Source organism: Ailuropoda melanoleuca, chromosome 14, assembly GCF_002007445.2.
Source record: "Ailuropoda melanoleuca isolate Jingjing chromosome 14, ASM200744v2, whole genome shotgun sequence".
Taxonomy (NCBI): domain Eukaryota; kingdom Metazoa; phylum Chordata; class Mammalia; order Carnivora; family Ursidae; genus Ailuropoda; species Ailuropoda melanoleuca.
Window position 1 is genome coordinate 104,163,250 of NC_048231.1, and position 25,148 is coordinate 104,188,397.

Sequence of the window (25,148 nt, forward strand, 5' to 3'; positions counted from 1 at the left end):
CGGCCGGCAGCAGGGCTCACGACAGCCGGGGCGAGCGAGCAGCCCACACCTCCACGAGCCGAGGAGGGAACCAACAAATCAGGGGTTGTCCAAAAGAGGGAACGGAGCGTGGACACTCGCCCACCCCTTGGACAGACCTTAAAAAGACTGTGCTAAGGGAGAGAAGCCAGCGACAAAGTCCACAAGTGTCAAGTCAGCAAAGCCACAGACAGAGGTAGTGGTTTCAAGGGCTGGACACCGTGGGTGGGGGATGGATAGCTGCCAACGGTAGATGCTTTCTCTAGGGTGACAAGTTTCCAAATTAGATTAGAGTGGGCATGGCACAACTCTGGGAATATACTAAAACCATTAATTTGCCCAATTAAAACAGGCAAACTTTATGGTATATAAATCCATAAATCTGTTGAAAATGAAAGCAATTAAGGATGGCTCCATTTTACTGCGGTGTCGCTTCAATATAACTTTTCAACAAGCAGAAATCAGAAGACGAAACGGGATATGCTCCGGTTTTTAAGGCAACTGAAAGAAGTCAAAACCTGTTGAGTATTTAATTCTGAATGCCAGCGAATTAACTGCTGATTCCGTATCTATCAGAACACCTCTGTGTGTCATGCAATGAAATAATTAGATCCCCTGCTCGTCAGAAGAAGATTCTGAGCAAAAATTACAGTCACAGGACTACTGAAAACAACTAAAAAGCCAGAACTTGAATAATTAGTTTACTAAAATGTGACCACCAGACAGTGCTGGTAGGAAGGATGCTGTCAGTCTGAGAGTTAAAGACCTAAGTGTAGCAGTTGTCTCTTCTGGCTTCTCTGCTTCGAACTCCTTTTTCTCCGCTTGGAAACACACTCCTTCCACTGAAAAGCCCCTCTCAGGGACTCACGCACCCAACAAGGAGCGGGTGAGAGTGGCCCTCTCGGCTCCCCTGTGGGGTGGGGTCCTCCACCTGGAAGAGTGCTGTGATCCTGCCTCCAGCACGTTCCAGGCATGACACGGTGGTGGGGAAAAGGCAGGAGCATAGCACAGCAAACGTGTTTATGACCTCTGGCTAAGGGGGTGGGGGTGGAACAAACGGGGGCCTGATGACCCGAAGAGGGGGGATGGCAGGAGAATCCACGGTTCTCGTGACAAGACCACCGTGTTACTGACGTCATTCCCCCCCACATCGCAGCCCCGCAGGTATGACAGTCTGCATCTTATGGATGTCAGTAGTGAGGCCCAAGGAGGTCAAAGCAGAAAATACTCGCTTAAACAAGCGAGAGTCAGGTTTGAAGCCAGCTGGAAAGCAATGTCCAAGAGGCAGGGTGTCCACTGTTTGGTCCACTGCTCTCCCCCTGCACCCACACGAGATGCAGAATGGAGAACGTCCTAGTCTGGGCCCCGTTCAAACCCCGAACAAAGAAAGCTCTGGTCTAGTTTCTGTCTTTGAAGCTCCTGCAAGTGTAGGGTCCAAGTACGGACCCTACGCCAGAAGGTCTGCAAGGAGTGTTTTGCCCGCGTGAGGGTGTCGGAGCTCAGATGTGCTCACCTTCAGGAAAGGTCACGGCTATTGTCCACCCCTGTCTGTGCACCATTATTTCTGGTCCCACGCAGATGCCACTGGGGAGCCCCTGACCACCTGTGACTCCCTGGGGGATGCCCACTCCCGTAGCCACAGAAACAGGTACTGTTTGGGGTTGTGCTGAGTGTGGGCATTGTCACTGCTGATGTCCTACACAGGGTGACAACAGCAAGGACAAAACTGACATGTTCTCATTGAGCAATTCTCTCCCGCATTCTTGTCCTCTCTTGACTTGGAGAAGCTCCATGTCCCCAGAGCACGACTGCTCCACGGAAGCATTTCCACACTTGCGCACTGCTGACTCATCGGGGTGTAGCTGGCAAAGAACGCTTCTGTCCTGGCTCGAGAATCTTGCCGAAGAGAGAAGCATTTGCAAAAATAAAGACTTGAAAACTCACATAATTTCTGAAAATAAACTAGGGTTCTGAAACACAAAAATAGCATTCTACTTATATTTTAAATGTCAAATTACGTACTTCCTCCCCTTTCTAAGCCTTGCTGGCGCTGACAGCCAGCTACCGGGTCCTTCTCGGCACACCCCAGGACAGGAACCCAGCTGCACATACTGCTCAGTGGAAGGTTCTGTGTCAATGGCTTAGGAAGTCCCACCTTCGGAGAATTTATGCCGGGTTTGTACAGTATTTCAAAGGGATGGTTCCTTTATGAGTGAGTCAAAGTGCTGCTGATCGTCCCAAGCATCTGAACTTTGAAGGACCACTTGCTGGAACCCAAGGAGCGTGCATATACGACATGACCCTGTTCCTAACGTCCGAAACCCTTGGTCTCCGCTCCCCCCAACCGACCTGCAGGACGGCCTGGCCTCAATTTTCTCTTTGTTGTCGTGCTTCCCCCCACCCCGCCCCGGCTAGCTCCTCACCCCCACACGATTGTAGATACTTATTGCTCTCATTCAATTTTAATGGAAGTGAGGAAGAAGGACTTGGGGGACGGAACAGCATCCCCTGCACAGTGAGGTGGATTCCTACGTACGGGACAAGCCAGGACCAGAACCTGGTGTGCAGAAGGGAGACATGGGGGGTGCCCACGTCCTGCAGGGTAAACGTACGGCTGTCCTTTCCCAGCACCTCCACCCACGGGCCTCTGAACCAGCTCCAGGTGACGTGGGAGAGCCCCTGCCCTCCCTCCCTCTGTGCGTGAGTGTGAGCACGTGAGTGTGTCCGTGCACGTGTGAAGGAGTGTGTGCATCAAATTGCACACCACTGTGGTTGGGCTGCACCTGCTTCCAGTAAGACGGACAAATCTTATGCTAAGATCCCCCCAAGATCCCACAGTGTTCTCGGAGTCCCTGTTGTGTTGCCCTCACAAGTGCGTCCCATCGCCCCTGTCTCTCCACCTGTGGCGGCCGCGCTTTGATCCCGTCACGTTCCAGTTCTGGGATCACTGGTTGTAACACCTGCTCATGTCTCCAGCTCTTAACAAAGCTTCTGGGAAAAAGAAATTGAACGTTAAGACATGATTTTTTGAAGTAACTTAAATAAAAAGTCTCAGCTAGAGGCAGGGGTAAGATCGCTTGCTGTCAGAGAGACACGGAGAAAGGTGCCTTCCTATGTGCACTTTATGTAAGTTGGAAAGTCCTGAGATAAAAATGGCCTGAATGCACCAAGTCCAACTAATTTAATATTCCAGGTAGGATGTGCTAAATTACCTGGACTTCACTTGCTGGCCAAGAACACATGCATCTCTAACGGCCCCGACCTCGGGGACACGAACATCCGTAACCGCCCCGCCCTCCCGAGCGATAACCTCAAACCCGCCGGCACCGTGCCACACTCATCACCTCTATCAGCAGCCCGCCTGCCCCCACCATCACTGGTACGGGAGGTCACCGCCGGACAGACGTGGGGCTGCTTCTCTGGATCTGGACGTGTACGGGGAGGTTTGGGGGGCCCAGGAGCATGGCTGATGGAGGGCAGTGACACCCCCGTAGAGCGGGAAGCCTGGGCTGAAGCAAGGACCTGCCCTTCACTCGACCCTTTATGGCTGCGAGCCAGGGGGCTGCGGGATGGGCAGTGCGGACTGAGGACCACTGACAGCCTTCCTGGCACATCACACATCGCAGCTCCGAGGAGAACACCGGTCGGAAAAGCGGAGCTCAGGCACGGCCGTGGTGTGGACCGGTGGGGTCAGTCGCCGTGGTGGGTAAGGACGGCTGTGGGTCTGGTCGTCTCTGGCCCGCAGCACTGCCAAACCCACAGCATAGTGTGCGTTTTTGTTTTCCTTTCTAAACACGTCATTTCTTCAGTTTAGGAAATATCGACAGGGGCGCCTGGGTAGCGCAGTCGTTAGGCGTCTGCCTTCGGCTCAGGGCGTGATCCCGGCGTTCCGGGATCGAGTCCCACATCGGGCTCCTGCTGGGAGCCTGCTTCTTCCTCTCCCACTCCCCCTGCTTGTGTTCCCTCTCTCGCTGGCTGTCTCTCTGTCACATAAACAAAATAAAATCTTTAAAAAAAAGAAAATATCGACAGTAACGCTCTTGGTGGAGGCGAGGAAGCAGGGGGCTCACCCCATAGGGGTTCACGGAACAGACACGCATGCCGCCCTGCTGTTGGCGGGAGAGGTGATGAGAGGGTGCCGGCCACCTCCGAGCCGCCACGGCCGGGAGAGGTGTGCGTGAGCGCCGCTCTGCATGCCGGCGGGTCCCGTCCACAGGCCCCGGGCCCCTGGACGTGCTCTCGGTGCTGAGACTTCGGGAGGGGACGGTCCCCCGCCCTGCAGCTCCCGGGTTCACCCTGCAAGTTCCCACAGGGGGCGAGGCGGAATGGGAAACGGTGACTTTCACCGACGGGAGCCAAACATGGGCGCATTCCAACCGCAGGCCTGAGATCCGGCAGGCTCGTTCGTCAGGCACACAGCGGCTGGTCAGACAGAGGGGTCCACGGAGGGGCCAGGATGGTCATGCATCCCCGGGCCTCAAGCCGGGGTTGCTGGCCACTGGCCGAAGCCCCTGCAGCTGCTATTTGCGTGTTTGTAAGGTCTGTGTTCCCTCTTTGTTCTGGAAGTCTTTCAGTTGTCCTATTGTGGCCCGGATGGCCTCAAGTGACTCCTAGCCGCCCATTTCATGAGGAAGGCCAGGCCCAGGGGGCTAAGTGCGCGGGCAGCCACCGTCAGGCCTATGTGACTCCGGAGGGGATGCCCAGCATGCTTGTGGTGTACATGAGCATCGTTCTCTCCTGGCACGAGCCTCCGCCAGACCCAGGGTTGCCTCGCAGGACACGCTCTGCCCATGCAGCTGCCTGCGGGCCCCCCCGGCCTCCTTCCCGGAGCAGCACGTCCCCCCTCCTCACCTGACCTCACCTGCAGACCGCGCAGGGAGGTGTTGGGAACATGTGCGAGCCCGTGCCCACCTCGGAGAACCCTCCCTCAACTCCAGAACGTGAAACGGTATTTGCTCCTGTCTAAATTCAGGAGGCTGTAGACAACTGCCAAGGCTAGCCCTGCTGTGACGGGTCGCTGTGGCCTCAGGGGGCCGGGAGGCCAGCAGCGCCTGCCACGAGGGCAAGGATATGCCCAGCTGGGCGCAGCGCACCTGTCTCTGCAGTCGGCGGGGGGGGGGGCGCGTACTGCAGGGCGGCGCTCTCCGTGGGAGGCACCAGGAGCTGGGGAGCAACCACTCCCCGCAGGGGCTGCGTGGCCCAGGGTTTCACCGTTATGGGGAATTTATATGGAGAAACTACAAACCGCAGCCAAGGACAACCGTTTTTATGAAAGTGCTAGAATGAAGGTAGTCTTAGCAATTCCTAATTTAAAGAACAAAGGCAACTCCCAGCGTTTCAGAGATACTTTGTCAGTGGGAAGAACACTTCCCCACACGCGCACGCGCACCCACACGCACACGAGCACGTGCACACACATGTTCTGATGCCCGTCACTCGCTCAGCAGTAGTGCGAGGCAGAGCTTCTCACGACTCAGGGCTAGGAGGCGTTATTCTCAGAATACAGCGGTTGGCAAGTCTGCCTTAGAGCGAGGAGAGGACAGAGCAGCAGGGGGAGGTGGGGTCCCTCGGATCACTGCATTATCACACATGCTGACTAAGCCGCACGGGCCGGGCCCAGCAAGGAGATGGGCGGCCCTGTGTCTGCATGCTGAGCTCCCCTTCCGCGGGCACCGGGGGACGCAGACAACACGCCATGCATGGTGAGCCGGACTCCTGGCAGCAGGAGGCAGCGTCCCCTGATCCTGGCTCCCCTCCTCTTGGCCAGACAGGGCCATGTGACGGCCTGTGTGCTGGGGTCCCAGGACCACTTCTGGCCCATGGAGCTTCAGTGGAAGTGGTGGACACTGTGTCCCTGCAGGGCATGCCGCCCTCTGGCTGCCCACTCCCCCAGGGGCAGCAGCCTGGGTCTCTGAGTCACTGCTGGGGGAGAACTGCCTGACCTTGCTGGGCTCTGACACGGGTAAAGCCAGGACATCGAGCTCTGAGACTCTGGTGTTCGTTTGGTAGGCTGGCATCGCCCACCTGTCCTAATGCAGCTCTCTGCTAAGTAGGCTGGTCAGAGGAGAGCTCACTGAGGAGACATGTGGGCACAGACTGGAAGGGGTGGGGAGCTTGCCACCAGATGTCCGGGGAAGAGTGTTCCAGGGGGAGGGCACAGCCTGTGCAAAGACCCCGTGCTCCAGGAACAGAAAACAGCTGGGTGAGGGAGGCAGGGGAGTGTGGGAGGTGCAGTCAGAGGCCCCTGGAGCCCATAGGGGCCCACAGACTGTGGCAAGGTGGCGGGGCTCTGGGCAGGGAGGGGCGCGCACTGGGCTGTGTGCTCTGCGACGGTGCTGAGAGGAGAGGGGCTGGGCGTGAAGGTGGGGGTCTGGACAGAAGCAGAAGCCAGAGGGGGCTCCCGGAATCATCCAGGTACGTGCCGATGGTGGCGTGGACCACGGTGATGCATAGGTCAGTGGGTGAGTGCCTATTCCACGAGCGAGACAAGCTTGCAAGGGTCCTGGGGGCGTAAGAGAACGGTGCTGCCAGCAGAGGAGTGCCAGCAACACCCCTCCCTGCTGCCCATGTGGCAGAGGACAGAGAGGTTCCTGGTCCTGCCGAACAGGTCAGCTGTCTCCAGGTACTGGCCTTTGTCGTCTCTCCCATTACTTTCCTCAGATGATCTGTCTGGAAAACGAGCCTCAGCGCAGAAGATTCAGGGAAACGGCACATGACATCCGCACACCTGACATTCAAATGCCACACATACAATTAAATATCATATACGCGTGCAGACTATTCAAGGTAGGATGGGCTTGGCTGGGGAGGCCAGACATTCGCGGACAGGTGCGCCCTGGGTGGAGACAGTGGGTGGCAATGCACATGGCCCCTGCCTCCTCCCTGACGAGCTCTGCCCAGGGCAACTTTGCTTGATGCCGTGTATTCCTCACAACAACCGAGAGGTCAGCTGTGAGGTCCCCACTTGCACGGGACACCGAGGCTGTGTGTCCTGCCAGAGGCCTGGAGTCCATATGCCGAGTTACTCAGTGACATGGCCCCACCAAAGTAACTAGAGGCCGGGACGCTTGTCCAGCTGCTCGTGGTAGGGGCTGCCACATAGAACCAGACTTCCCACGGGCCCCCAGCTCCCACACTCACTGCAGGGGCCCTCGGCACTGCCCCTGCACCTGCCCGGGAACAGCTGTTGGCCAGACAGGAGTAAGCTCCCAGAAAACAAGGAGGGGCGCCCCCAAGGGGCTGCCTGGGAACGACAACGAGGCCACATAAACTCGCAGGTGTGTGGTTTTGAAAGATACAAAGTGCCATTCATAGGCAAACGCGCAGAATAATACGTCTTCTCTTGCTTCGCTGTTTTAACGTATCTGTCAACCACAGAAATGAAAGCTGCTCTGTTCTCCACGGCCCCCGGGGACAAGCCGTTGTGTCCTGGGGAGGGGGGGGCTCAGGGCAGGGCTGGGAGTGGGAGCTACGGTCTTGTCTCTGTGCCCTTCGGGCCTCTCTCCTGGAAGGCAGGCACTCATCTCTACGTTGGGGGGTCAGACCCGATGACATCAAATGTTCCTTCAAGTTCTCAACCTGTGGCTGTGACTGCCTGGTTTATATCTGCCCCAAAGACACGCTCAGTATTGATTCTGTCGTTGGCCGAGATACGAGTAACGGGCCCAGGCAGCAATCAAGCCGTCACCAGCAACACGTTAAAGCCAGCATCCACGATTCTCAAGGGCAGGCTGCCGAGAGCCGTTCTGGGAGGGCGCTGATCCCTTGCCCGAGGACAGGCCACGTGGGGGCCACAGCAAGCATGGGGCGGATCCCTGGCCTTCAGTTAGAACTGAGTTGGGACAGAATTTTCTATCAGCCATGACTGCTGCTTACTCAGTCCAGTAATCAGGATTGATCAAATACAATTATTACTGAAACAGCAGCTCAAAAACATCTTCTCATGAAAGGGTCTTGGAAACAAAGGCGGCAATGATTTTTTTTTGATTGCTGGGTGAAAATCCTCGGGGAACAGCTCTGTCTACGGCACGGAGTATTTTACAGGTGTGGCCCTGCACACGCTCTTATAGGTCCTCCCCAGCCAGAGGGCCCCCCCGTCCCTGGAGGAGTTCGAGGGCTGTGCACGAGCCACGCAGGACCGACAAGGCGAGGCCACAAGTGGGACACGTGCCTCAGACCGAGCGCCGAGGTGACAGGAAGCTGAGCATCCCGCTTACTACACGTTACCTGTGCAGCCCATCGCCACAGCTGCCGCGGAAGTGCCCTGCGGTTGCCGACGACCACATGGCCAACTGCGATAAAGACGGAAACGGGAGGAGAGCTCTTACACCTGCTAAACCAGCGGGGCCCCCTCTGAGGAACGCACGCAGACCCCTCCTGACGGTCCCCGGGGGGGCAGGGCTGCCTACAGCTGCACAGTCGTGAGCCTGCTTGTCCGCTCTGGGGGCTTCTCTCACCTCCCCTGCTCCCTGGGAGCAGACGAGCGCAGCGCAGAAATGACACGGCTAACGTGACGCGGCTGCATCACCTGCCTCACAAAATGAGAAATTAAACAAACGGACGGGGCCTCATTTCCACCAGGTGGACGTTCAGCATTTAGCAACTGCCGCATGGTTCACACGCGTGGTCTCACTCGACTCGCCCGTGACTTTACGATTTCTGTATGTTACTCTTTGTGTGTTTTCTCGTCGTGAGCTAGCAAGCTCTGTGAAATAAAGACACGCACACATACTTAATAGATCATACTTGCATAAACGTCAGTGTTTCCAGTATGAATACTTTCCTGCTGAACACTAAACATAGATAATTCTATCTCCATTATCTGAGCACCGAGCTGGTGAAGGTTTTCCCCGTGACTCTCCATAGGAGTCTGTCCCTACGTGCCGTGCGTCCCTCACTTAGCCACAGGCCCTGTTATGTGCCGAGGCGGGGAGGCAATGTTTTCACGACCCTGGGATCCTGCAGGGCTCACCTGATGGGCTGGGGACTCATCCCTTCCGCTCTGACTTGGGAGATGTGGGTCATGTCTGGAAGGAGCCACGCTTGTCTGGAAAGAGCAGGGGTGCCCTCTTTTGGGGATTTCGCTCCTTTGTCACTTATAATTTAGGGAGACCCCAGGCTTCCGCTCACCTCAACTGCCCTGCCTGCCCTTGTTCTGTGGCAAGCGAACTCTGGAGGGAGGGGTGGGGATGACTGTTCTGCCTTCCTTGCTGACTGCTTTCCAAATGACGAGGATTGTGCACGACATGTGTGGGTGCACGGTGCAAAAAAGAGCTCAGTAACCGGCCTACCGCAGAATGACCCGGTTCCCCAAAGCTCAGACAACACGTGGTTCTCTAGGCTACTGTGTGTTCTTCCTCTCTGGGTAACCAGGCAAACAGTCCTAAGTATGACCACATCCAGTCAGAAAACACATTACAGGAAGAGATTGAGAAGTGCGCTCTCAGGAGTGATTCGCTTAGACCAAGAATCAGCCTTTGCTGGGATTTTCCCTTGAAATGAAAAGGTCAACAAAAGCCTTCAGTGCATTGATGAGTATGTGATCGGCTCTGGCCTTCCAGGAGGTATGGGGGAAGCCCACTGCTTTTAGCTGCGTGCTGGGATTCTGAGCATGCAGTGTGACTAGCAGCTCCGGGCACCTGCCATGGTCTGCCCCTGGCCTCGAACTTCTCTCACGCCCTCTAATTCTTTCCCTAAGCCAGGACTCTAACCAGCTCAAGGACAACGGTCTTTCCTGACATTCACAGAGAGCTTGAGGACTAGACCCTGAAGAAATGAGTCAGGGAAAGGATAAGGGCCATTCGTCTGACACGTGGACAACATGACTGCTGGGAGCTTGAAGATTATCGCTACATGGGTGCTGATGACTCAGGGTTCATAGAACATTGCAAAAGCATGGGCTTTTAAAATTTTTTTTTATGATACTCGGAGAACTGTGTAGTCAGGAAAAGTGGGAGACAGCTGCTGATTTCATTTGAAATGACATTTTTACAACATTTCCTAATTTAAAAAGAATGCTCAGATATATTTTCCAAGATTATACAGTCAAGATTGACAGCCAAGATCCATTTAGCTTCTTTTTCCCTCATCACTCTGCCCCTTTAGACCAGGGTTTCTCTGGATTCCAGGAAAGCATCAGGAGTGGGGGATTCTCGTAAGTTCAGAAGCAGATGCCGGGCGGCTCTGCAGGGACTCCTGGTCTGTATGAGTCAGGCTTGTTGAGCACAGAATCACGGGAGCTGCGAGGCCCCCCAGGCCACCCTCATTCAAGGGCAGATGCCATCAGATGGCACACTCTTCACACCTGCCCTCTGCTGTGACTCAGCCTGCATCTGGGGTCAGCTGCCTGTGTCGTGAAGGTGACGATTAGGGATTGTTTCCTGACCACGTGAGGGCTGCACCACAGCCCCCGTGGGAGCGTGCCCGGGGCTCTAGCCCTGGGAAGTCAGAGCAAATTGCACAGAGGCGTCTGCCTGTGCCACTGTTCTTCACAGCAGAAGACAAATGCAAGTTTGTGCCACGATGCACACGGGTGCACGGCCGACCCCGCAGACTCGGCCTCCAAGCTGGGCATCTACGGGAGTGTGCTGACGAGCGCTGCCGTCGGAAGAGCTTCGGAAACCAGACCACGCTGACGCCGGTTTAAGGGAACACGCATCATCGAAGACCCTTCTCACGTTACACGTATCTACGTCACAAGTGCGTATGCACACGCGTGCAGTGTGTGTGCCCAACGGGAACAGGGTGACGGATACTCTGTCAACTACCCTGAAAGCTCTTAACCAGGGGAACAATGAGGAAGATGATGTTTGCTTTAAAAATAAGTAAGCTCCCCCAAAATCCTTCTTAAAAGGTATCCTTGTCATATAGGAAACCTAAAATTGGACATTCTTATTCTGTCGTTTTCTGTTACGTGTTTATATACACACGGAGTTGGAATATGGGAGCAGAGAGGTAGTCTAGAGAAACCTTTATTTTAGAGACTCGCAGACGATTTACTCTCTAAATCATCGACACTCAGGTGCTCAGTTTGAATCTGCAGACCGCCTTCCGTCTGCACTCAGGACGCTGGTGGCGGCTCCTGGCCTCGAGTGCTGGCCTCTTCTCCCTCCGGTAGCTCTGCCCCCAAGGGGTAGGGGCCCCGCGGCGGGAGGGCAGCGGACTACGCTCCAGCAACCCCTCCCTGCCCCGCCCAGTTCCCCGGAAAATCCCTGTGCAGCAGATGCAACCGGGCGAGTGCCTGACCCCCTGGTTTCCATCAAACGGATCGGCTTTGTTTTCAGTCTCTGCGCCTCTGGGTTATGTTGACTTTCACGACAGTTTAAGATATTGAGACACTGGGCAGCGGTCCTTCTGTCATTATGGGTGTTTACTCAGGATGGAATCACAGGAACAAGAAATTGGGCGGCTTTTCCTGCCAGAGAAGCCAAAGTACTAAGAAACCCTTTCCGTAAGTAAGCAGCGGCCAGGCCAGGGAACGCGGCGAGGAGGCCTGTCTGCCGTGAGCGTCACAGCCTGCAGGCACGCAACAGCGACCAAGGGACAACGACTTCGGTAGCCAGAAAACGGCTCCCTTTCCCTCTGATATGCCAGTGAGCCCTCAGGGTCGGGGCAGGCTTCCTGCTGCCCCTTCGTTCCCACGTCTCTGGGAATTCTTGGAGGAGAGAACACAGCAGGGCCCGAGGACAGATCTGCATCGCGTCTCCCTCAGCCGTGTGATCGTGAGCAAGTCACGGAGCATCGTGTCACATGGGAAAGGTGATTTTTTTAACGTTAAAATCAAATGAGAACTCGTTCATTCATTCTCTTGGGGGGGGCGCAGAAATGCAGGTCAGTCGTGTATGTAAACTTTTATAGAAAGTTTACAAAAAGTAACTTTTTATAGAAAAAGTAAACTTTTATAGAAAACGGTTATTTTCTAACACCTCCTGAGTCATTCTTTGTGGTTGAAATATCTGGGCTTCGGGACAGTCTCATGTCCCCGTTAGTTTGTTTAATAAGCACCATTAGGCTTTCCACCCACAACGGTCAAACAGATAAGGAGAGAAGTATCGTATAGCAGGGCTACGCCTGGGAAGTCTCTGGAGTCTGCATTCAAGACGGCACAAAGCGCAAAAGCAAGAACAAGATGGGGACAGCTGCCGCCGGCCACCTGCGTGGTCACGTTGGGGAGGACGGACCGAGCGCAGGAGGCTGCCCAAGGGGACTTAGCGCACATTCCCACAGCATCTGCATTTTCAATACTGAGGACGATCCATAGATTGATTGCTCATGTGATTGAAAACTTAAAACCTTCCCCCAATGCGTGCATCTACGCACACAGAGCCCCGTCCTCTGGCTTCCCAGGCACATACCGAACACCTCGTTGTCTTCCAAGGCCTCCTGGGAGAGCTGGCGGATGTCCCTCTTCTTGTCAGACTCTCCTGCGCTAGGCTCTCCGTCCTGGAAACAAAGCAGAACAAGACCCTCTCTTAAGATGCAGTGTTTTATCAACGAGGTGCTGTGATACATCTTTCTTCTTATAAACTCTCCAGCAGAAAATCACATCCCTCTGCTCATCGTCCAGCCGTGAGAGAGTGTCTCTGGGCTCGGGGTGGGTTTTGTGCAGAGGACTCTGAGTTCCGCCGCTTTTCTCGGCCTGAGCTCGCAAGCATTCTCTCGTGCCAGCGGGAATATTCTCATACAAAAGAACCTGAGTAGCACCTGGGATGAAACACATCAGCTCGTCATCCTGCCTGTATGCCAGGAGCATCCTGCCCGCCCAGTCCCTGTTTGGGTTGCAGGTAGGCGGACGCACAGGTAGGAGGGGACAACGAACCTGCCTTCCTTCAATTCCAGCTCTGGCCGCCTGGAGGCAGGTAGGGCAGCCCTGGTGCAGGAACGGGCCCTTTCGGGGACAGAAATCGATGCCAATGTCCACGCAGCACCCTGAGGCCACAGAGGAGGAGCTGGGTGCCACGTGCTGGGCTAGGCTGCCACCCGCGTCCCTCTGCTCTGCCATGGAGCCCTACCAGCAGCACCGGGGTGCACATTCCGTTTAGGTCTAAATTTTAAGGGCATAGACTAGATATGGTTTAGTTTCTTCCTATTTGTTTAATCAAGTGTATCTCATTAGTGTGACGGAGTGCAACTACAAAAGGCCTGACCACACCCCTCCACATGCCCGCGCCCCTCCACATGCCCGCGCCCCTCCGCATGCCCACACCCCTCTGCATGCCCGCGCCCCTCCACATGCCCGCGTCCCTCCCCATGCCCGCGCCCCTCCGCATGTCCACATCCCTGCACCGCCCCAGCAGCCCTTTTGGGCCTCGCTCCACTCACTGCTCTGCAACTTGCTTTGGTCTGGTAACCAGGGACCCTGGTGGTGGCTTCAAGCGGCCAGCACAGCACCATCTGACCTGCCCTCGTGGCCAGAGCGCGAGGCCCACACTTCAGTTACTCCCACCAGCGCCACCAGACTCCTGCCCTTGACCTGGGACCTGGTTTGCGTTTTTCTGGGTTACGACCACCACCGCGGGAGCTGGCAGGCCACATGCACAAGGGGACATTCCTGGACGCTGCCCCGGCGGCCTGCTATGCCCTGCAGCCTCTCTCTGGCCTCCACCCTTCTCTGTATTACTTTTTCCCAGGCCTCTCTCATTCCCCAAGTCTCCAGCTAGGACCAAGAGATAGCTATTCTTCCCGTTGTACGTTCATCTCCTTCTGAAGAGCAAGGCAGGCACAGTCGCTAAGGATGCAAGCTCTCGAGCCAGACTGCTTGGGAGTATACTCTGGCTTGGCTTTTATTTATTAGCTGTGTGACCTTGGACAAGTCACTTAACCTCTCTGTGCTTCGGTTTCCTTGTCTATAAAAAAGAAGAAATAGTGACATTGCATGGTTGTGTGTTGTGGTCATAACGAGGGTTAAGAAAGTTAACATTTGTAAGTGCTTTGAACATACTTGGCACACAGAAACTGTTCTATGAATGTTTGCTAAATAAAAAAGGAAACTGGGGGAAAAGGTGACAATCCTCCCTTCTGCTGCCTTGGCTCTGGCACCTAGCTGCCTCCTCCCCCAGCTTGGTCCCCAAGCCTTGTCTTACAGCAGACATGTTTGACCCGCCCAGCTTCCCTGCCCCCCCTCCTCGAGGGACTCCCCTCCCTTGCTGTGACAGATCTCTGGGAGCCTCGAGAGTGGGCACGTGGCTCCGAGGGCGGGTATCAGCTGTGTGGAAGTTCCTGGGGCCGAGCTGGACTGGCACCACCTCGGGGCCACTGCCAGCACTGCGCGCTCCCTGGGCCAGGTGGGCCAGAAAGCCTGGGGGGGGCTGCAGGGAGAGAGATGTCCTTTGTGAAACCAGTGGGTGTTCCCCTGGGCCCGTCTCTGTACTTCCCCCTCCCTCCCAGGTCTCAGGGCTTTGAGTGGGGTTTGCCACTTGCAACAAAAACTGTCTTGACTAATAGGAGTCTTCTCGTGAGGAAGCCATACGTTATTACCCCATCAACAGAAGGTCTGATTCAGACCGAGACAGATTCCCGGGTAGGGGTAGGGACAAGCCCATGCAGGCAGCCAGCAGGTGGGAGAGAAGGTGAGGCCCAGGCGGCAGGGGACCTCCGTGGCCTTGGGGAGGCAGAGGCCAGCCCTCTGGACTCACAGCAGGAGGCCCTGCGCTCCCGATCCCCGTCCCCCAGGGCCCTCTGGAAGCCTCCACCCCAAACAAGCGAGGGTTCTCCATTCCACCACTGGGCAGGCGGGATCGGATGAGAGGGTGAGAGCCCACCAACCAACATTTGTAATCTCGTTCCCATACGTAAATGAGAGCCGATGTTACATATGTCAGAGGCGTATTGATAATTCACACCCAAATCACGGAGGAGGGGCGAGGTTTGTGTCCACCTTCCCCAGTGAGGCTGCTATTACCGGTCGGTCCATAAACTAACTTGGTGTTTCCAGGACTGAGATCCAACGGTCTCATCAAACAACTCTGAACAGTGACTAGTGTTCCAACTTGCTAGCAACTGAAGACATACACAGCAAAACGGGAATAAGATGGGATTTTCCAGCATATTGACAAGGTTGGGAAACCACTCCCAGTGTTGTTGGGGATTCAGGGAAACAGGAAGTCGCTGGGAACTGGGATAAAATTCACAGCCTTTTCTGTGGGACAGAGGACAACAGAAACCAAGCTGTCCCTCTGCCTGGAAAACCCGTTCCAGTCTCCTGCCCTCAGGGTCTGGGCAGGTCAGAGTGTGGGGGAAGGTATCTGGGAGCAAGGCCCTCACCCTGCCAGGCCCCTTGCCACTTCCCTGCCGGTCCTCAGCTCCTCCTCCTCCCCCGGGTGGGGTCCGAGCTCCTCCCCACGGCAGACTTCCTGGGGACTCTGGTCTCTCCCCACCACACTGGAAAGTGTCTGAGAACAGGGACATTGCCTTATAACCCAGCAAGTGCTGGAGAGAAAACCGTTCAACTGTTAATACAGTTTAAAATGGGTAACTTCTGTTTCAGCAGAGGAAGCCAAAGGTGGCTCACCACGCATTTTTCAGTATCTCCCTATCTAATTCTGGAGGAGGGTAAAACTTGGAACAGGGAACACTTCTGGATAGATTGTTCCATCAGCTGGAGGTTCACGTCATGTGTCCCGGTTCACACCTCGCTTTGAGGCCGACCTCAACGCTGTATTCTTCACTAAGTACAAAGTAAGTATTACTGGAGAAGTCATTAATTCAGTACAATTCAGCTGCCATTTTTATTCATCGTGGGTGCGTATTTTCCACGCGTCGTCATTTAAAATCAGGATGCCCATACGGTTCCCAGCGTCTTCCAGTTAGAACTGGCGACACCTTCCTTCCTGGTGTAAAATCCCTCGAGTCTCAGAGAGGAGAGCATTTTGGGAATCACTCTGCCATCAGTGGCTGGAGGTCGATGACACGGTCGCACAGGCTCGCCACCTCTGCGGGGGCTGGTGGGGTATCGTGGCGAGCGATGGTTGGTGCCCTCCGCCGCACCTGCTCTCCTGTGGCAACACAGTGTCCACCGTCTACTCCGTGAAGGAGCTGGGGGGCTGGGTGCAGGGGTGAGGACAGACAGGACCTCCAGGCTCACCCCACCTCCTCCCATCTCCTGAGTAACGAGCCCATAGAGCATGTGGAAATCCACTGACTAATTTCTGTCCAAATAAAAAGATTTTTCTGAGCCCTGACATTGCTGCTCTTCCATGAATATAAAATATATCCTTATGAATAATACATTTTCAATAAGCAAAATGTCCAAAGCAAAACAAACACCATCAAGAAGACGTGTGTCAAACGTAAGGGAACTTTCATGGCAAAGAAATAAAAGCTTCCTGTAAACGATAAAACACAAAACATTCAGATATGCAAAGAGGGTCAGTCCCCGTGGCCCGGGACCCAGAGTGTCATTGCCGCAGTGTGTCCTGATTCTCGAATCGTGTCTGTGACTGCCAGTGTCTAGACATGTTTCAAGCCCGTGTGGTCTCTTCCTTACAGACACTGCTTCTATGTACGCGTATTTGACAGGCTTTTGCTTATTTAGACAGGACAAGACACAAATTTAGGACTCAGTGTGACATCGTACAACCATCTGTATACTTATATTATCTGAGCCACAGAGTCTTGGTCTTTTTCTTTTTAAACAAAATGCATTTATTTCAGGGGCCTCTGACCCCTGGTCAGGTGGCTGTTCCAGGGTCCCACCTGGCTGCTGTGGCCAAGAGTGCACAAATCTCCAGACCCCCCAAGCCCCTCAAATCCCACAGTCAGCCACCAACTTTACTCCCTGTGCTGGGTTGCACTGGGCCCCTTAAAAAGGTCTGCCCACACTCCAGCCCGCCCCTATATCTGGGGTGCTGACTTTGCTCAGAATCAGGGTTACTGCAGCTGTGATTAGACAGGATGAGGTCACCCTGGGTGGTGGGTGGGCCTCTAAGCCATTGATGAGTGTCTTTATAAGAGGAAACGTAGACACAAGACACAGACACACAGGGAGAAGGCCAAGTGCCCACCGAGGGATGTGTCCCCAACCAAGGAAAGCCATGGGCTACTGAACGCCACCAGCTTCTAGGACAGAGGCCTGGAACACAGTCTCTTCAGAGGACCCACCCTGGCTGAGACCCGGGCTCTGGACTCCGGTCTCAGGACTGAGAGAGAACAGGATCTTGGCATTTTTAGCTCCAGTCTGTGGAACTTGGCTGCAGAAGCCCCAGGAAGTGAACACACGTCCCTCCATCTGTAGCAGAAACAGTTCTTGATGGATGTTGACTTCAACAGTGAAAGAGAAAGAAGAAAGTGCATTTTTTGGTATTAAGGCATTTCTAGGGCTCGTGCTGCTGTGCGGGCAGGCGACGGAGCGTCCAGGAAGGGAGGGCCGCGGGGACAGGCCCGGGCGGGCTCGGGGAGCGAGAGGGGTCCTGGACCGTGGCTGAGCGCGAGCCCTCGGGATGCAGAGACCAGGCTGCGTGAGGGGCTCCTGGCTGCTGGCGACACAGCTGGTCTGTATGGAGCAGGGTGGACTCTGTCTACGGGAAACTCGCTCCAGCACAGGGGACTGGGGGAAGCAATTGAAGAGGTCCTGCCTGGCCACACCATCCGGGGTGAGCGGCTCCTCTCGGGCCAGAGCCCGCGGAGGGAGGACCAGGTCACTGCTGTCTCCGTAGCTGCAAAAACCCTCCTGGTTCTTGTTATCCAGAGGTGGTGATCAACCGTGTTTGAAACCATGGAAGTACTAACATATCAGCACAGGAAAAATTCCTGAGCTTGAGTGTGTGTGTGTGTGTGTGTGTGTGTGTGTGTATCTGTGTGTGTACGGATGTGAGAGAGTGTATACATGTGTGTATGTACACCTGTGTGTGGGGGCAGCTAATATAAATAGTTCTTATAAACCCTGCAGTAATTACTCAGCTTTTTTGGTTTCTTTCTTAAAAATAAAAGGATCATCCTTGCTCTTGCGCTAGGCTGGGTTTGGATAAGCAACAAAACATACTAGCAACACATTGCAAGCTGTTAGGATCGAAGTGAAGAGTATGAAGAAAAACGAAAACCAGAGTCATGGCTCATCTCAAAGGCACTTCCCTTTTTATGCAGAAGCAGAACAGAATGGGGCTATTAATGCAAAAGGCCAGGCCTGGGACAGTTTAGACAGGGGTCTCTCGAGGTGGCATTCTTGACACTGTGGTCTGGGAGAGCGTTTGTTGTAGGGTGTAGGCTTTCCTGTGCACCGTGGGAACTTTCGCAGCATCTCTGGCCTCTACCCATGAGATGCTCATGGTACCCTGCTGCTGTGACAAAAAATGTCCCCAGACACTGACAAATGTCCCTGAGGATGGGAGAGGGGAGTCACTCCTAGTTGAGAGCCACTGGTCTAGACAAAGAGAAGTATTTGAGAGGGAGAGATAACGGCATATCCATCCACTAGTGTGTTTGCTGGCAATAAGTTCTTTATGAAAATACTTTTTAAGTCGTCAAAACTCTTCTGCTCTTCTGATTTAATTGGAGAGGAGGGACAACATGACCAGATTAGAGACTGAAGGTGAGAATCAGATTTAATTTAGAACAAGTGCCCCAACGGCTCTTAGATAGGAGACCAGAGCACAGCAACAAAAGACATAACAAATTAGACGTCATCAAAATTTAAAACCGTGCTGCAACTGGTGCCATCAAGAAAGTAAAACCACAACCTAGAGAAGGAGAGGAAATACTTTCAAATCATCTATCCGATAAGGAACTAGTGTCCAGAATATGTAAAGAGCTCCCGTAACTCAACAATGAAAAGACAAAACACCCAATTTTTTTAAAAAATGGGTAAAGAATTTGAATAATTTCTCTAAGGAAGACGTACAAATGACCAATAAGCACATGAAAAGATGCTCACATTATCCTCCAGGATGGATACAACCAAAACAACGGACAACAGTCGTTGCTGATTAAGGTATGCAGAAGTTGAAACCCCCAGACATGGCTCAGAAAATGGTGCAGTCACTGTGCAAGACGGTTTTGGTGGGTCCCCAAACAGTTAACTGCAGAGTTACCAGATGACTCATCAAATCCACTCCTGGGTATACGCCCACGAGGGAGGAAAGCATCCGTCCACACAAAACTTGCACGAGAACGGTCACAGCAGCGTGTTCCTAACACCGCACGGTGGAAGCAACCCAAATGCCCCCAGTGAATGAACGGGTCCAGAGAATGCAGCACATTCTTGCAGTGGAATAGTATTCGTCAGTAACGGACACCTGCCACGTGGAGGAACCTTGGAAACACTGCCCTACACGAAACAAGCTGGTGACCAAACGCCATGCTGCGTGATGGCCATACACACACATGAAATGGCCAGAGCAGCCAACTCTAGACAGAGCGGAAGGACGCTAGTGGTGCCTGCAGCTGGGGTCAGGGTGGAGGGGGACTGACAGGCACTGCTAGTGGGTGCCAGGTCTCTTTTAGAGGTGACGATGGGTTATAAAGTCAGACTGCAGCGCTGGCTGCACAATCCTGTGACTAGACTAAAAAGTACCGAATTGTGCACTTCCGATGGGGGAGTACCATGGTCTGTGAATTTATCTCAACAAAGCTATTGATCAAAAGAAGAACATTCCCCTAATAGCCAGGACCTGGTGAAGCCCGGGCTGTGATGTTAAGGGTGAGGGACCCTTCCTCACCATAGCTGGCTCGTCCGCTGTGGGGACCGCACGGGATTCAGCGCCAAGATCCCAAACTGGTTTTTGAAATGCAGGGAATTAAAATTTTGGAAGACTTTATTCTCTCTAATTCCTAGGCTGGTTAGTTCTCCATCTGGTGACAGTGATGAACTTGAATGAAATTATGGATAAAGGCACAGAAAATGCTTCCTGTTCAATCCTGCGGACCCCAGGAGAAAAGAGCAATGAGGTGACCAATCTCCATGAGGTGAGATGCCAAAGCCAGGGCTCCTCTCCTAGACCTGTCTGTTGGAATCGTATCCAAGAACACACAGCAAGCCTTTCTGATGACAAGAGTATACGAAAATCCAGGTTTTGTTTTTAAACGGAAAAACTACGTAAAGAGAAATGAAAACCTATGTCCGCACAAAATCTTGCCCACAGCTGTGGTATTTATAAGCACTAAGGGGGCAGCAGCCCCGCCCCCCTCAGTGGATGAATGGATGCCCAGAATGCGGTCATGCGCATGAGGGGATATCACTCAGTCATCAGACGAGGGCAGCGCGGACGGACACGGGACACGGGACACCGTCAGCCCCACAAAGGCAGCCAGACAGAACGGTCACACATTACATGGTTCCATTCACATGAACTGTCCAGAAAGGGAAACCCAGGGTCAGGAAAAGGTTCGCGGTGGCTGAGGGCCGGAGCACGGAGGCTGAGGGTGGTTTCAACGCACATGCTCTTTCTGGGGTGAGGTCAGCATTCTAAAGTTGTCATGATTGTCCTGCGCACCTGCCATCTACTAAACACTGACCTGCACGCTTTAAGTGGGTGAACTGCAGGACACATGAGTTTGAGCAGCGCTCAGAGCTCGGCACGCAGGCGGTTTCCAGGGAAGGTCCCTGCGCCGCGGCGGGGAGTCTGGAACTCCGAATCAAGGTAGTTTTGGAGCCGTTATCTTAGCTTCGGAAGTGGCTCTTGTAACGACTCATGTTAACACCACCGTCCCTGCCAAGACCATCCTGTAGTGTAAGTAGGATTGCAGTGTTCTTCAAACAACCAAGGCAGAGACAGGAGCTCAGGGTTTTATTTGAGCGTTGACTTTTAGAAGTTACAGCAAAACAAGCATTAAGTCACGTCACGGTAAAAGTGTTTATCGAGGCCTGTTGCGAAACCGGACGTACTAACTTCTATTTTAGGGACACAAATATCTTGCCATTTATTCCTGGAAGCTACAGCTCTATCAGCTGGTCCAGTTTTAAATAAGAAGGACGGTCACATAAGGGTGTGGGGGAGGGACAGACAGGGACAGGGAGACAGAGACCGGCTGTTCAGTGTAGCTCTTCCCAGTTCAATGAACATGCACTTCAAGGTAATTCAGGTAAGGATATTCATTCAGCTCAAAGGGGTAATCTACATTACCGAAAACAGTACAAGGCGATGGAAAACCCAGATCTTCTTAATTTGAAGCTGAATACACTTCCTTTAGTTTTATGTCATAAAAACCTAAGGGTCCTTTTAATTCCCCGAAACATAGGTCCTTACATAGCCTGCACGTATTTCCGTAATTGCTGCTATAATGCAGATAATGGCAGTAGGGCAGAGAGGTCCAACATTTCTGCATTTCCAGACTGTACCCCCAGCTCTGCATCCCTCAGCCACCTCGCTGACCAGCGGTCGTAACGGTACTGTGTGATGACCTCACAGGGCTGCTGCGGGAGGCCACAGCCCCGCCTGGGAAGCCTGCCCCAGGGTCTGGCCCTCGGCTGGCAGAGTCCAGGCCATCAACCATCATTATTTATTTTACAAATCTTTATCTCCGATTTTCCATACTTCAGAAAAGGTGGAAGTAAAATTGTTCTAAGTTAAAAAGCAGGTTTTAATGAGCATATTAATACAGTAAAAACGAAAAAGAGAGAAATTTCCCCCTGAACAGGATCTGTGCCTGCATTTTGGGGCCCTTGCTCTAAGGAACAAATGGAACTATCACTTGTCTCTGCGGAAGCTCTTCTCCGAAGCTGGATTCTGCTGTCCCTGCGATAAGGCAGCAAACCTGCCCCAACGTGTGCCCAGAGCTGGAGAAACAAAGCAGGCTGCCTCCCATTTCTCCCCATTCAGCCCCAGAATGAGTCACCTGGACGCCATCGTGCGATTAAATACATTTCGAGAATTTCCCACGTACATGTGGTGGTAGGTCCCATCGCCAGGGGCGACTGAGTCCTCATTTCGTCAAGAGTCGGAACACGACGTCCTCGGCAAAGGCACGTTCAGGAGAAATTTTGTTTTTCAGGCCACAGGCCTTCTCTTGTTTCATAACTGAAGATCAAATTAAGTCAGAGTGTAGTCAGATGAAGACACGAGTTACAAAAATATTCTGAAAAGCCTCTTTATGGAGTGTGTAACTCACCCCAACAGGTCACGCGGCGGCCGGGTTACCCAGGGCACACGCCCCTCAGATGGGTTTCTCCGTGTCGGGCACGAAGCAATACTTGTTCTGAGCACAGCAGGAACTGCGACTTAAAAAAATTGTACTCTTGTCTCTTTGTCTTTAGAGCACGGTTACATGCTCAGGAAGAAAAACATAAAATCAAAGATTGGTTTTCTTTTAAACACTGAAGAGTTGACTAGAAAGGCATGAACTCTATGTTCCTAAACAGAGTAACTAAATATTGTGTATTCCACAATGAAATGAGAAGAGTCTGTGTGAAATGAGAAGAGTCATCGGAAGAAGTGTTATATGCTCGTGGAATACTGTACAAATATCTTGTCATATTTCACTTTGAAATGCATTGCAATAAACAACTTAAAAAAAAAACTAAAATGTTCAGAAAGTAGAATAGAAGGGCAAAAAAAGATGCTGCATTCAATTTATTTTGTTTGGTGTGTGAGTCAGTCACTATAGCCCGTTTATTAATTCAATACAAAAAAAAAAAGAAATCCTGAGACCCATGATTCTGGGTGCAAAGCACACCCAAAACCACTGCCATCCCACATGGAAACCAGGCGTGTCTCATACGTGATCTGGAGACTAAAACAGCAACAAACCGCAGCACTCTCAGTGTCTCAGGGACAGTGAGCCAGGACAGCGAGCACGGGGGCCCAGCACCCACCAGGCGTGCCTTAGATGCGTGTTTATGGAGGCCTTGCTTTGCAAAGACAGGGACGTGTGTATCTGCTCCCACCACTTCCTTCCATTTCTTCCCTCCCTGAGATGAGCCTGGGCCAGGCCACTGCACCCGCTCAGGCCAAGGGCTCCCAAGAGACGGCGGTACCTTAGGGCAGCCCTGGTTGGGGGTTCCATTGCCCTCTTTGAGAAGGCCCTGAGCAGGGCAGCCAGCTGGAGTCTCAGGCAAAACCCCAGAGAGAAACAAAAGGAACCCAGCCGTGGGGGCGGGGAGCTGCACAAGGACAGCGAGACAAGAGTAGCTGCAAGAGGGGTTCTGGGAGAAGGCCAGGGCCAGTGAGGGCGGAGGGAAGGGGAGGAGCTGCCCACCGCGACAAGGGCCGCAGGTGCAAGGTGGCCCAAGCAGGGCCAGGGGGCAAGAGAGGGCAGCCTGGCTGGAGGGAGAGAGCCTGAGAGCTGTGCTAGCAGGGCCTTTGCTCAAACACATTCTGAAACAACACTAGAGCTAGCCTTTGCTTTTAAACCGGAAGACGTTGGTATTTTCTTAAGTGTCTTAATGCAATTATGAGACAGCACACACCTCTATGAATAATGTGTGTTGTCGTAATCCTACAGTGCCACGTGCAATTAATGTCATTACTAACTCATCTCACTTATTTACTTACAACTTGAGTTCGGTTACATACATCTTGTGCTCAAGTGTAATTAAGGATGTATTAAACAAGAGTCTGTTTTGCAAGCACCAAAAGCCGCAAAAACATAAAAATGAATTTTATCTAGGCTTTTGTTTAACCGTATGATAATTAAATCAATGCAGGCACCAAGTTGCAATTAGGAGAATGACACGTTACGGTCACCTGGGCGCGAAGCACGAGAAGGTGTGCACGCAGCTGCCGACCCGCGTCCTACGGCGTCCGGGCGGGCTCCCAGCATCACACCCGCGCACTCAGACAGACAGTGTTACACGAACGTATTCCAGCACATAAACTCTCTTGCTTCCAAATTTAACCTTTGAAAACCACACTGCGAAAGTAACAAGTGAGAAAAAACAGGAAATGACATTTTGAAAACCGGATTTTTAGGTTTCATGTCATTAAAAACAGCGTAAGAGGGTTGTAGCAAATATAAAGAAGTTTGTCCTGATTAATAAGCAGGTGCAGTTTCCCTAGGAAAAGACATGCCCCTCGCTGTCCGCACCCGGAATGAACCTGCCTTCAAAGGCGAAGCGACGCGGCCTTTCGGAGCTCCCCCGGCGAGGGCTGAGAAACGGAGCTCAACCGGCCTTGAACAAGCCTCCAGGGCGGCAAGCAGCTCACATCCAAACCTGCCCCAGTGACCTAGGGGACCTGGGGCAGCTCCGGGAGGGCCCCTCACACTCCCCTCCCGCAAAGGGGCCCAGTGCCCCCCCACAGGGGCGGCCGTCTAACACTCAGGGGCCTGATGCCAGCAGGTCAACNGGGGCAGCTCCGGGAGGGCCCCTCACACTCCCCTCCCGCAAAGGGGCCCAGTGCCCCCCCACAGGGGCGGCCCTCTAACACTCACGGGCCTGATGCCGGCAGGGCAGGTCAACGACTCTCTGCGGGGCCACACCCGAGATCGCGTCCTCAGCCAGACGCAAATCCCAAATCGAACCTGAAAACCATTTCACAGAAAGCACACCCACCACAAGCTCGGATGCCTTCGCAACTTAAAAACCCACTGAATGGAGCGAGCCCCACATCTTCACCCTTGGTGCCACGTTGGATACAAGGGCAAAATCTTGGACTTCCCTGCCCCCGCCGGCTCTCTCGTAAGAACTAAGCACCACGCACTCAGGGACGGAGTAATTAGGGAATACCGTGCACTGAAGTAAGAAACGAGGAAAGAGAGCTCTGGGCGTCCAGGTAAAAACAAGATGGTGCACGGGCCCGTCTCGTGGGAGCACCGGGCTCCTGTCTCACACCATCAGTGGCCTCGAGGCCTAAGGAGAGAAGGCAGGTGTGTGGCTGGGTCACATCCGGTGCCTATTCTGCCTTTCCCACAGTTTTACACACAGAATCACTTTGTTGTCACATCATTTGTACTTACTAACCTACGTGAGTATATCACATCTAACGACTGCGATGGTCCAAAGTGAGTGGCTTGCAAACTGGGTCACAGCTTCTGATAAAAACTCACTTTGCAAACAAACCTATGGTCCACAGAACGCGAGCATCTTGTGGGAGTCACAGCCGCTGGGTTTTCAGGCCCAGAGCCAGAAGCTGGAGCCCTAGGGGTCCTGAGCCCGATCCTGAGGCCCGGGCTTGGCCGAGGGAAGGGGTCCCACACAGCGCGGTGCTTGGCCATCTCCGAGCTAAGGGGGAGCCGGGCAGGGGGCAGGCGGGGGCCGCCAGGCC

General features: G+C 53.5%; 1 protein-coding gene across 5 annotated transcripts in view; it reads right to left on the bottom strand.

Moving 5' to 3' along the window:
* The window catches only part of MBP (myelin basic protein), a 98,165-nt gene that overhangs the window by 58,485 nt on the left and 14,532 nt on the right, over nt 1-25,148 (bottom strand). For all 5 annotated transcript variants that reach the window (XM_034642345.1, XM_034642346.1, XM_034642344.1 and 2 more), the window contains exon 3: nt 12,372-12,459. In XM_034642345.1, the coding sequence (XP_034498236.1) occupies nt 12,372-12,459 (88 nt within the window). The remainder of the gene's footprint in view (nt 1-12,371; nt 12,460-25,148) is intronic.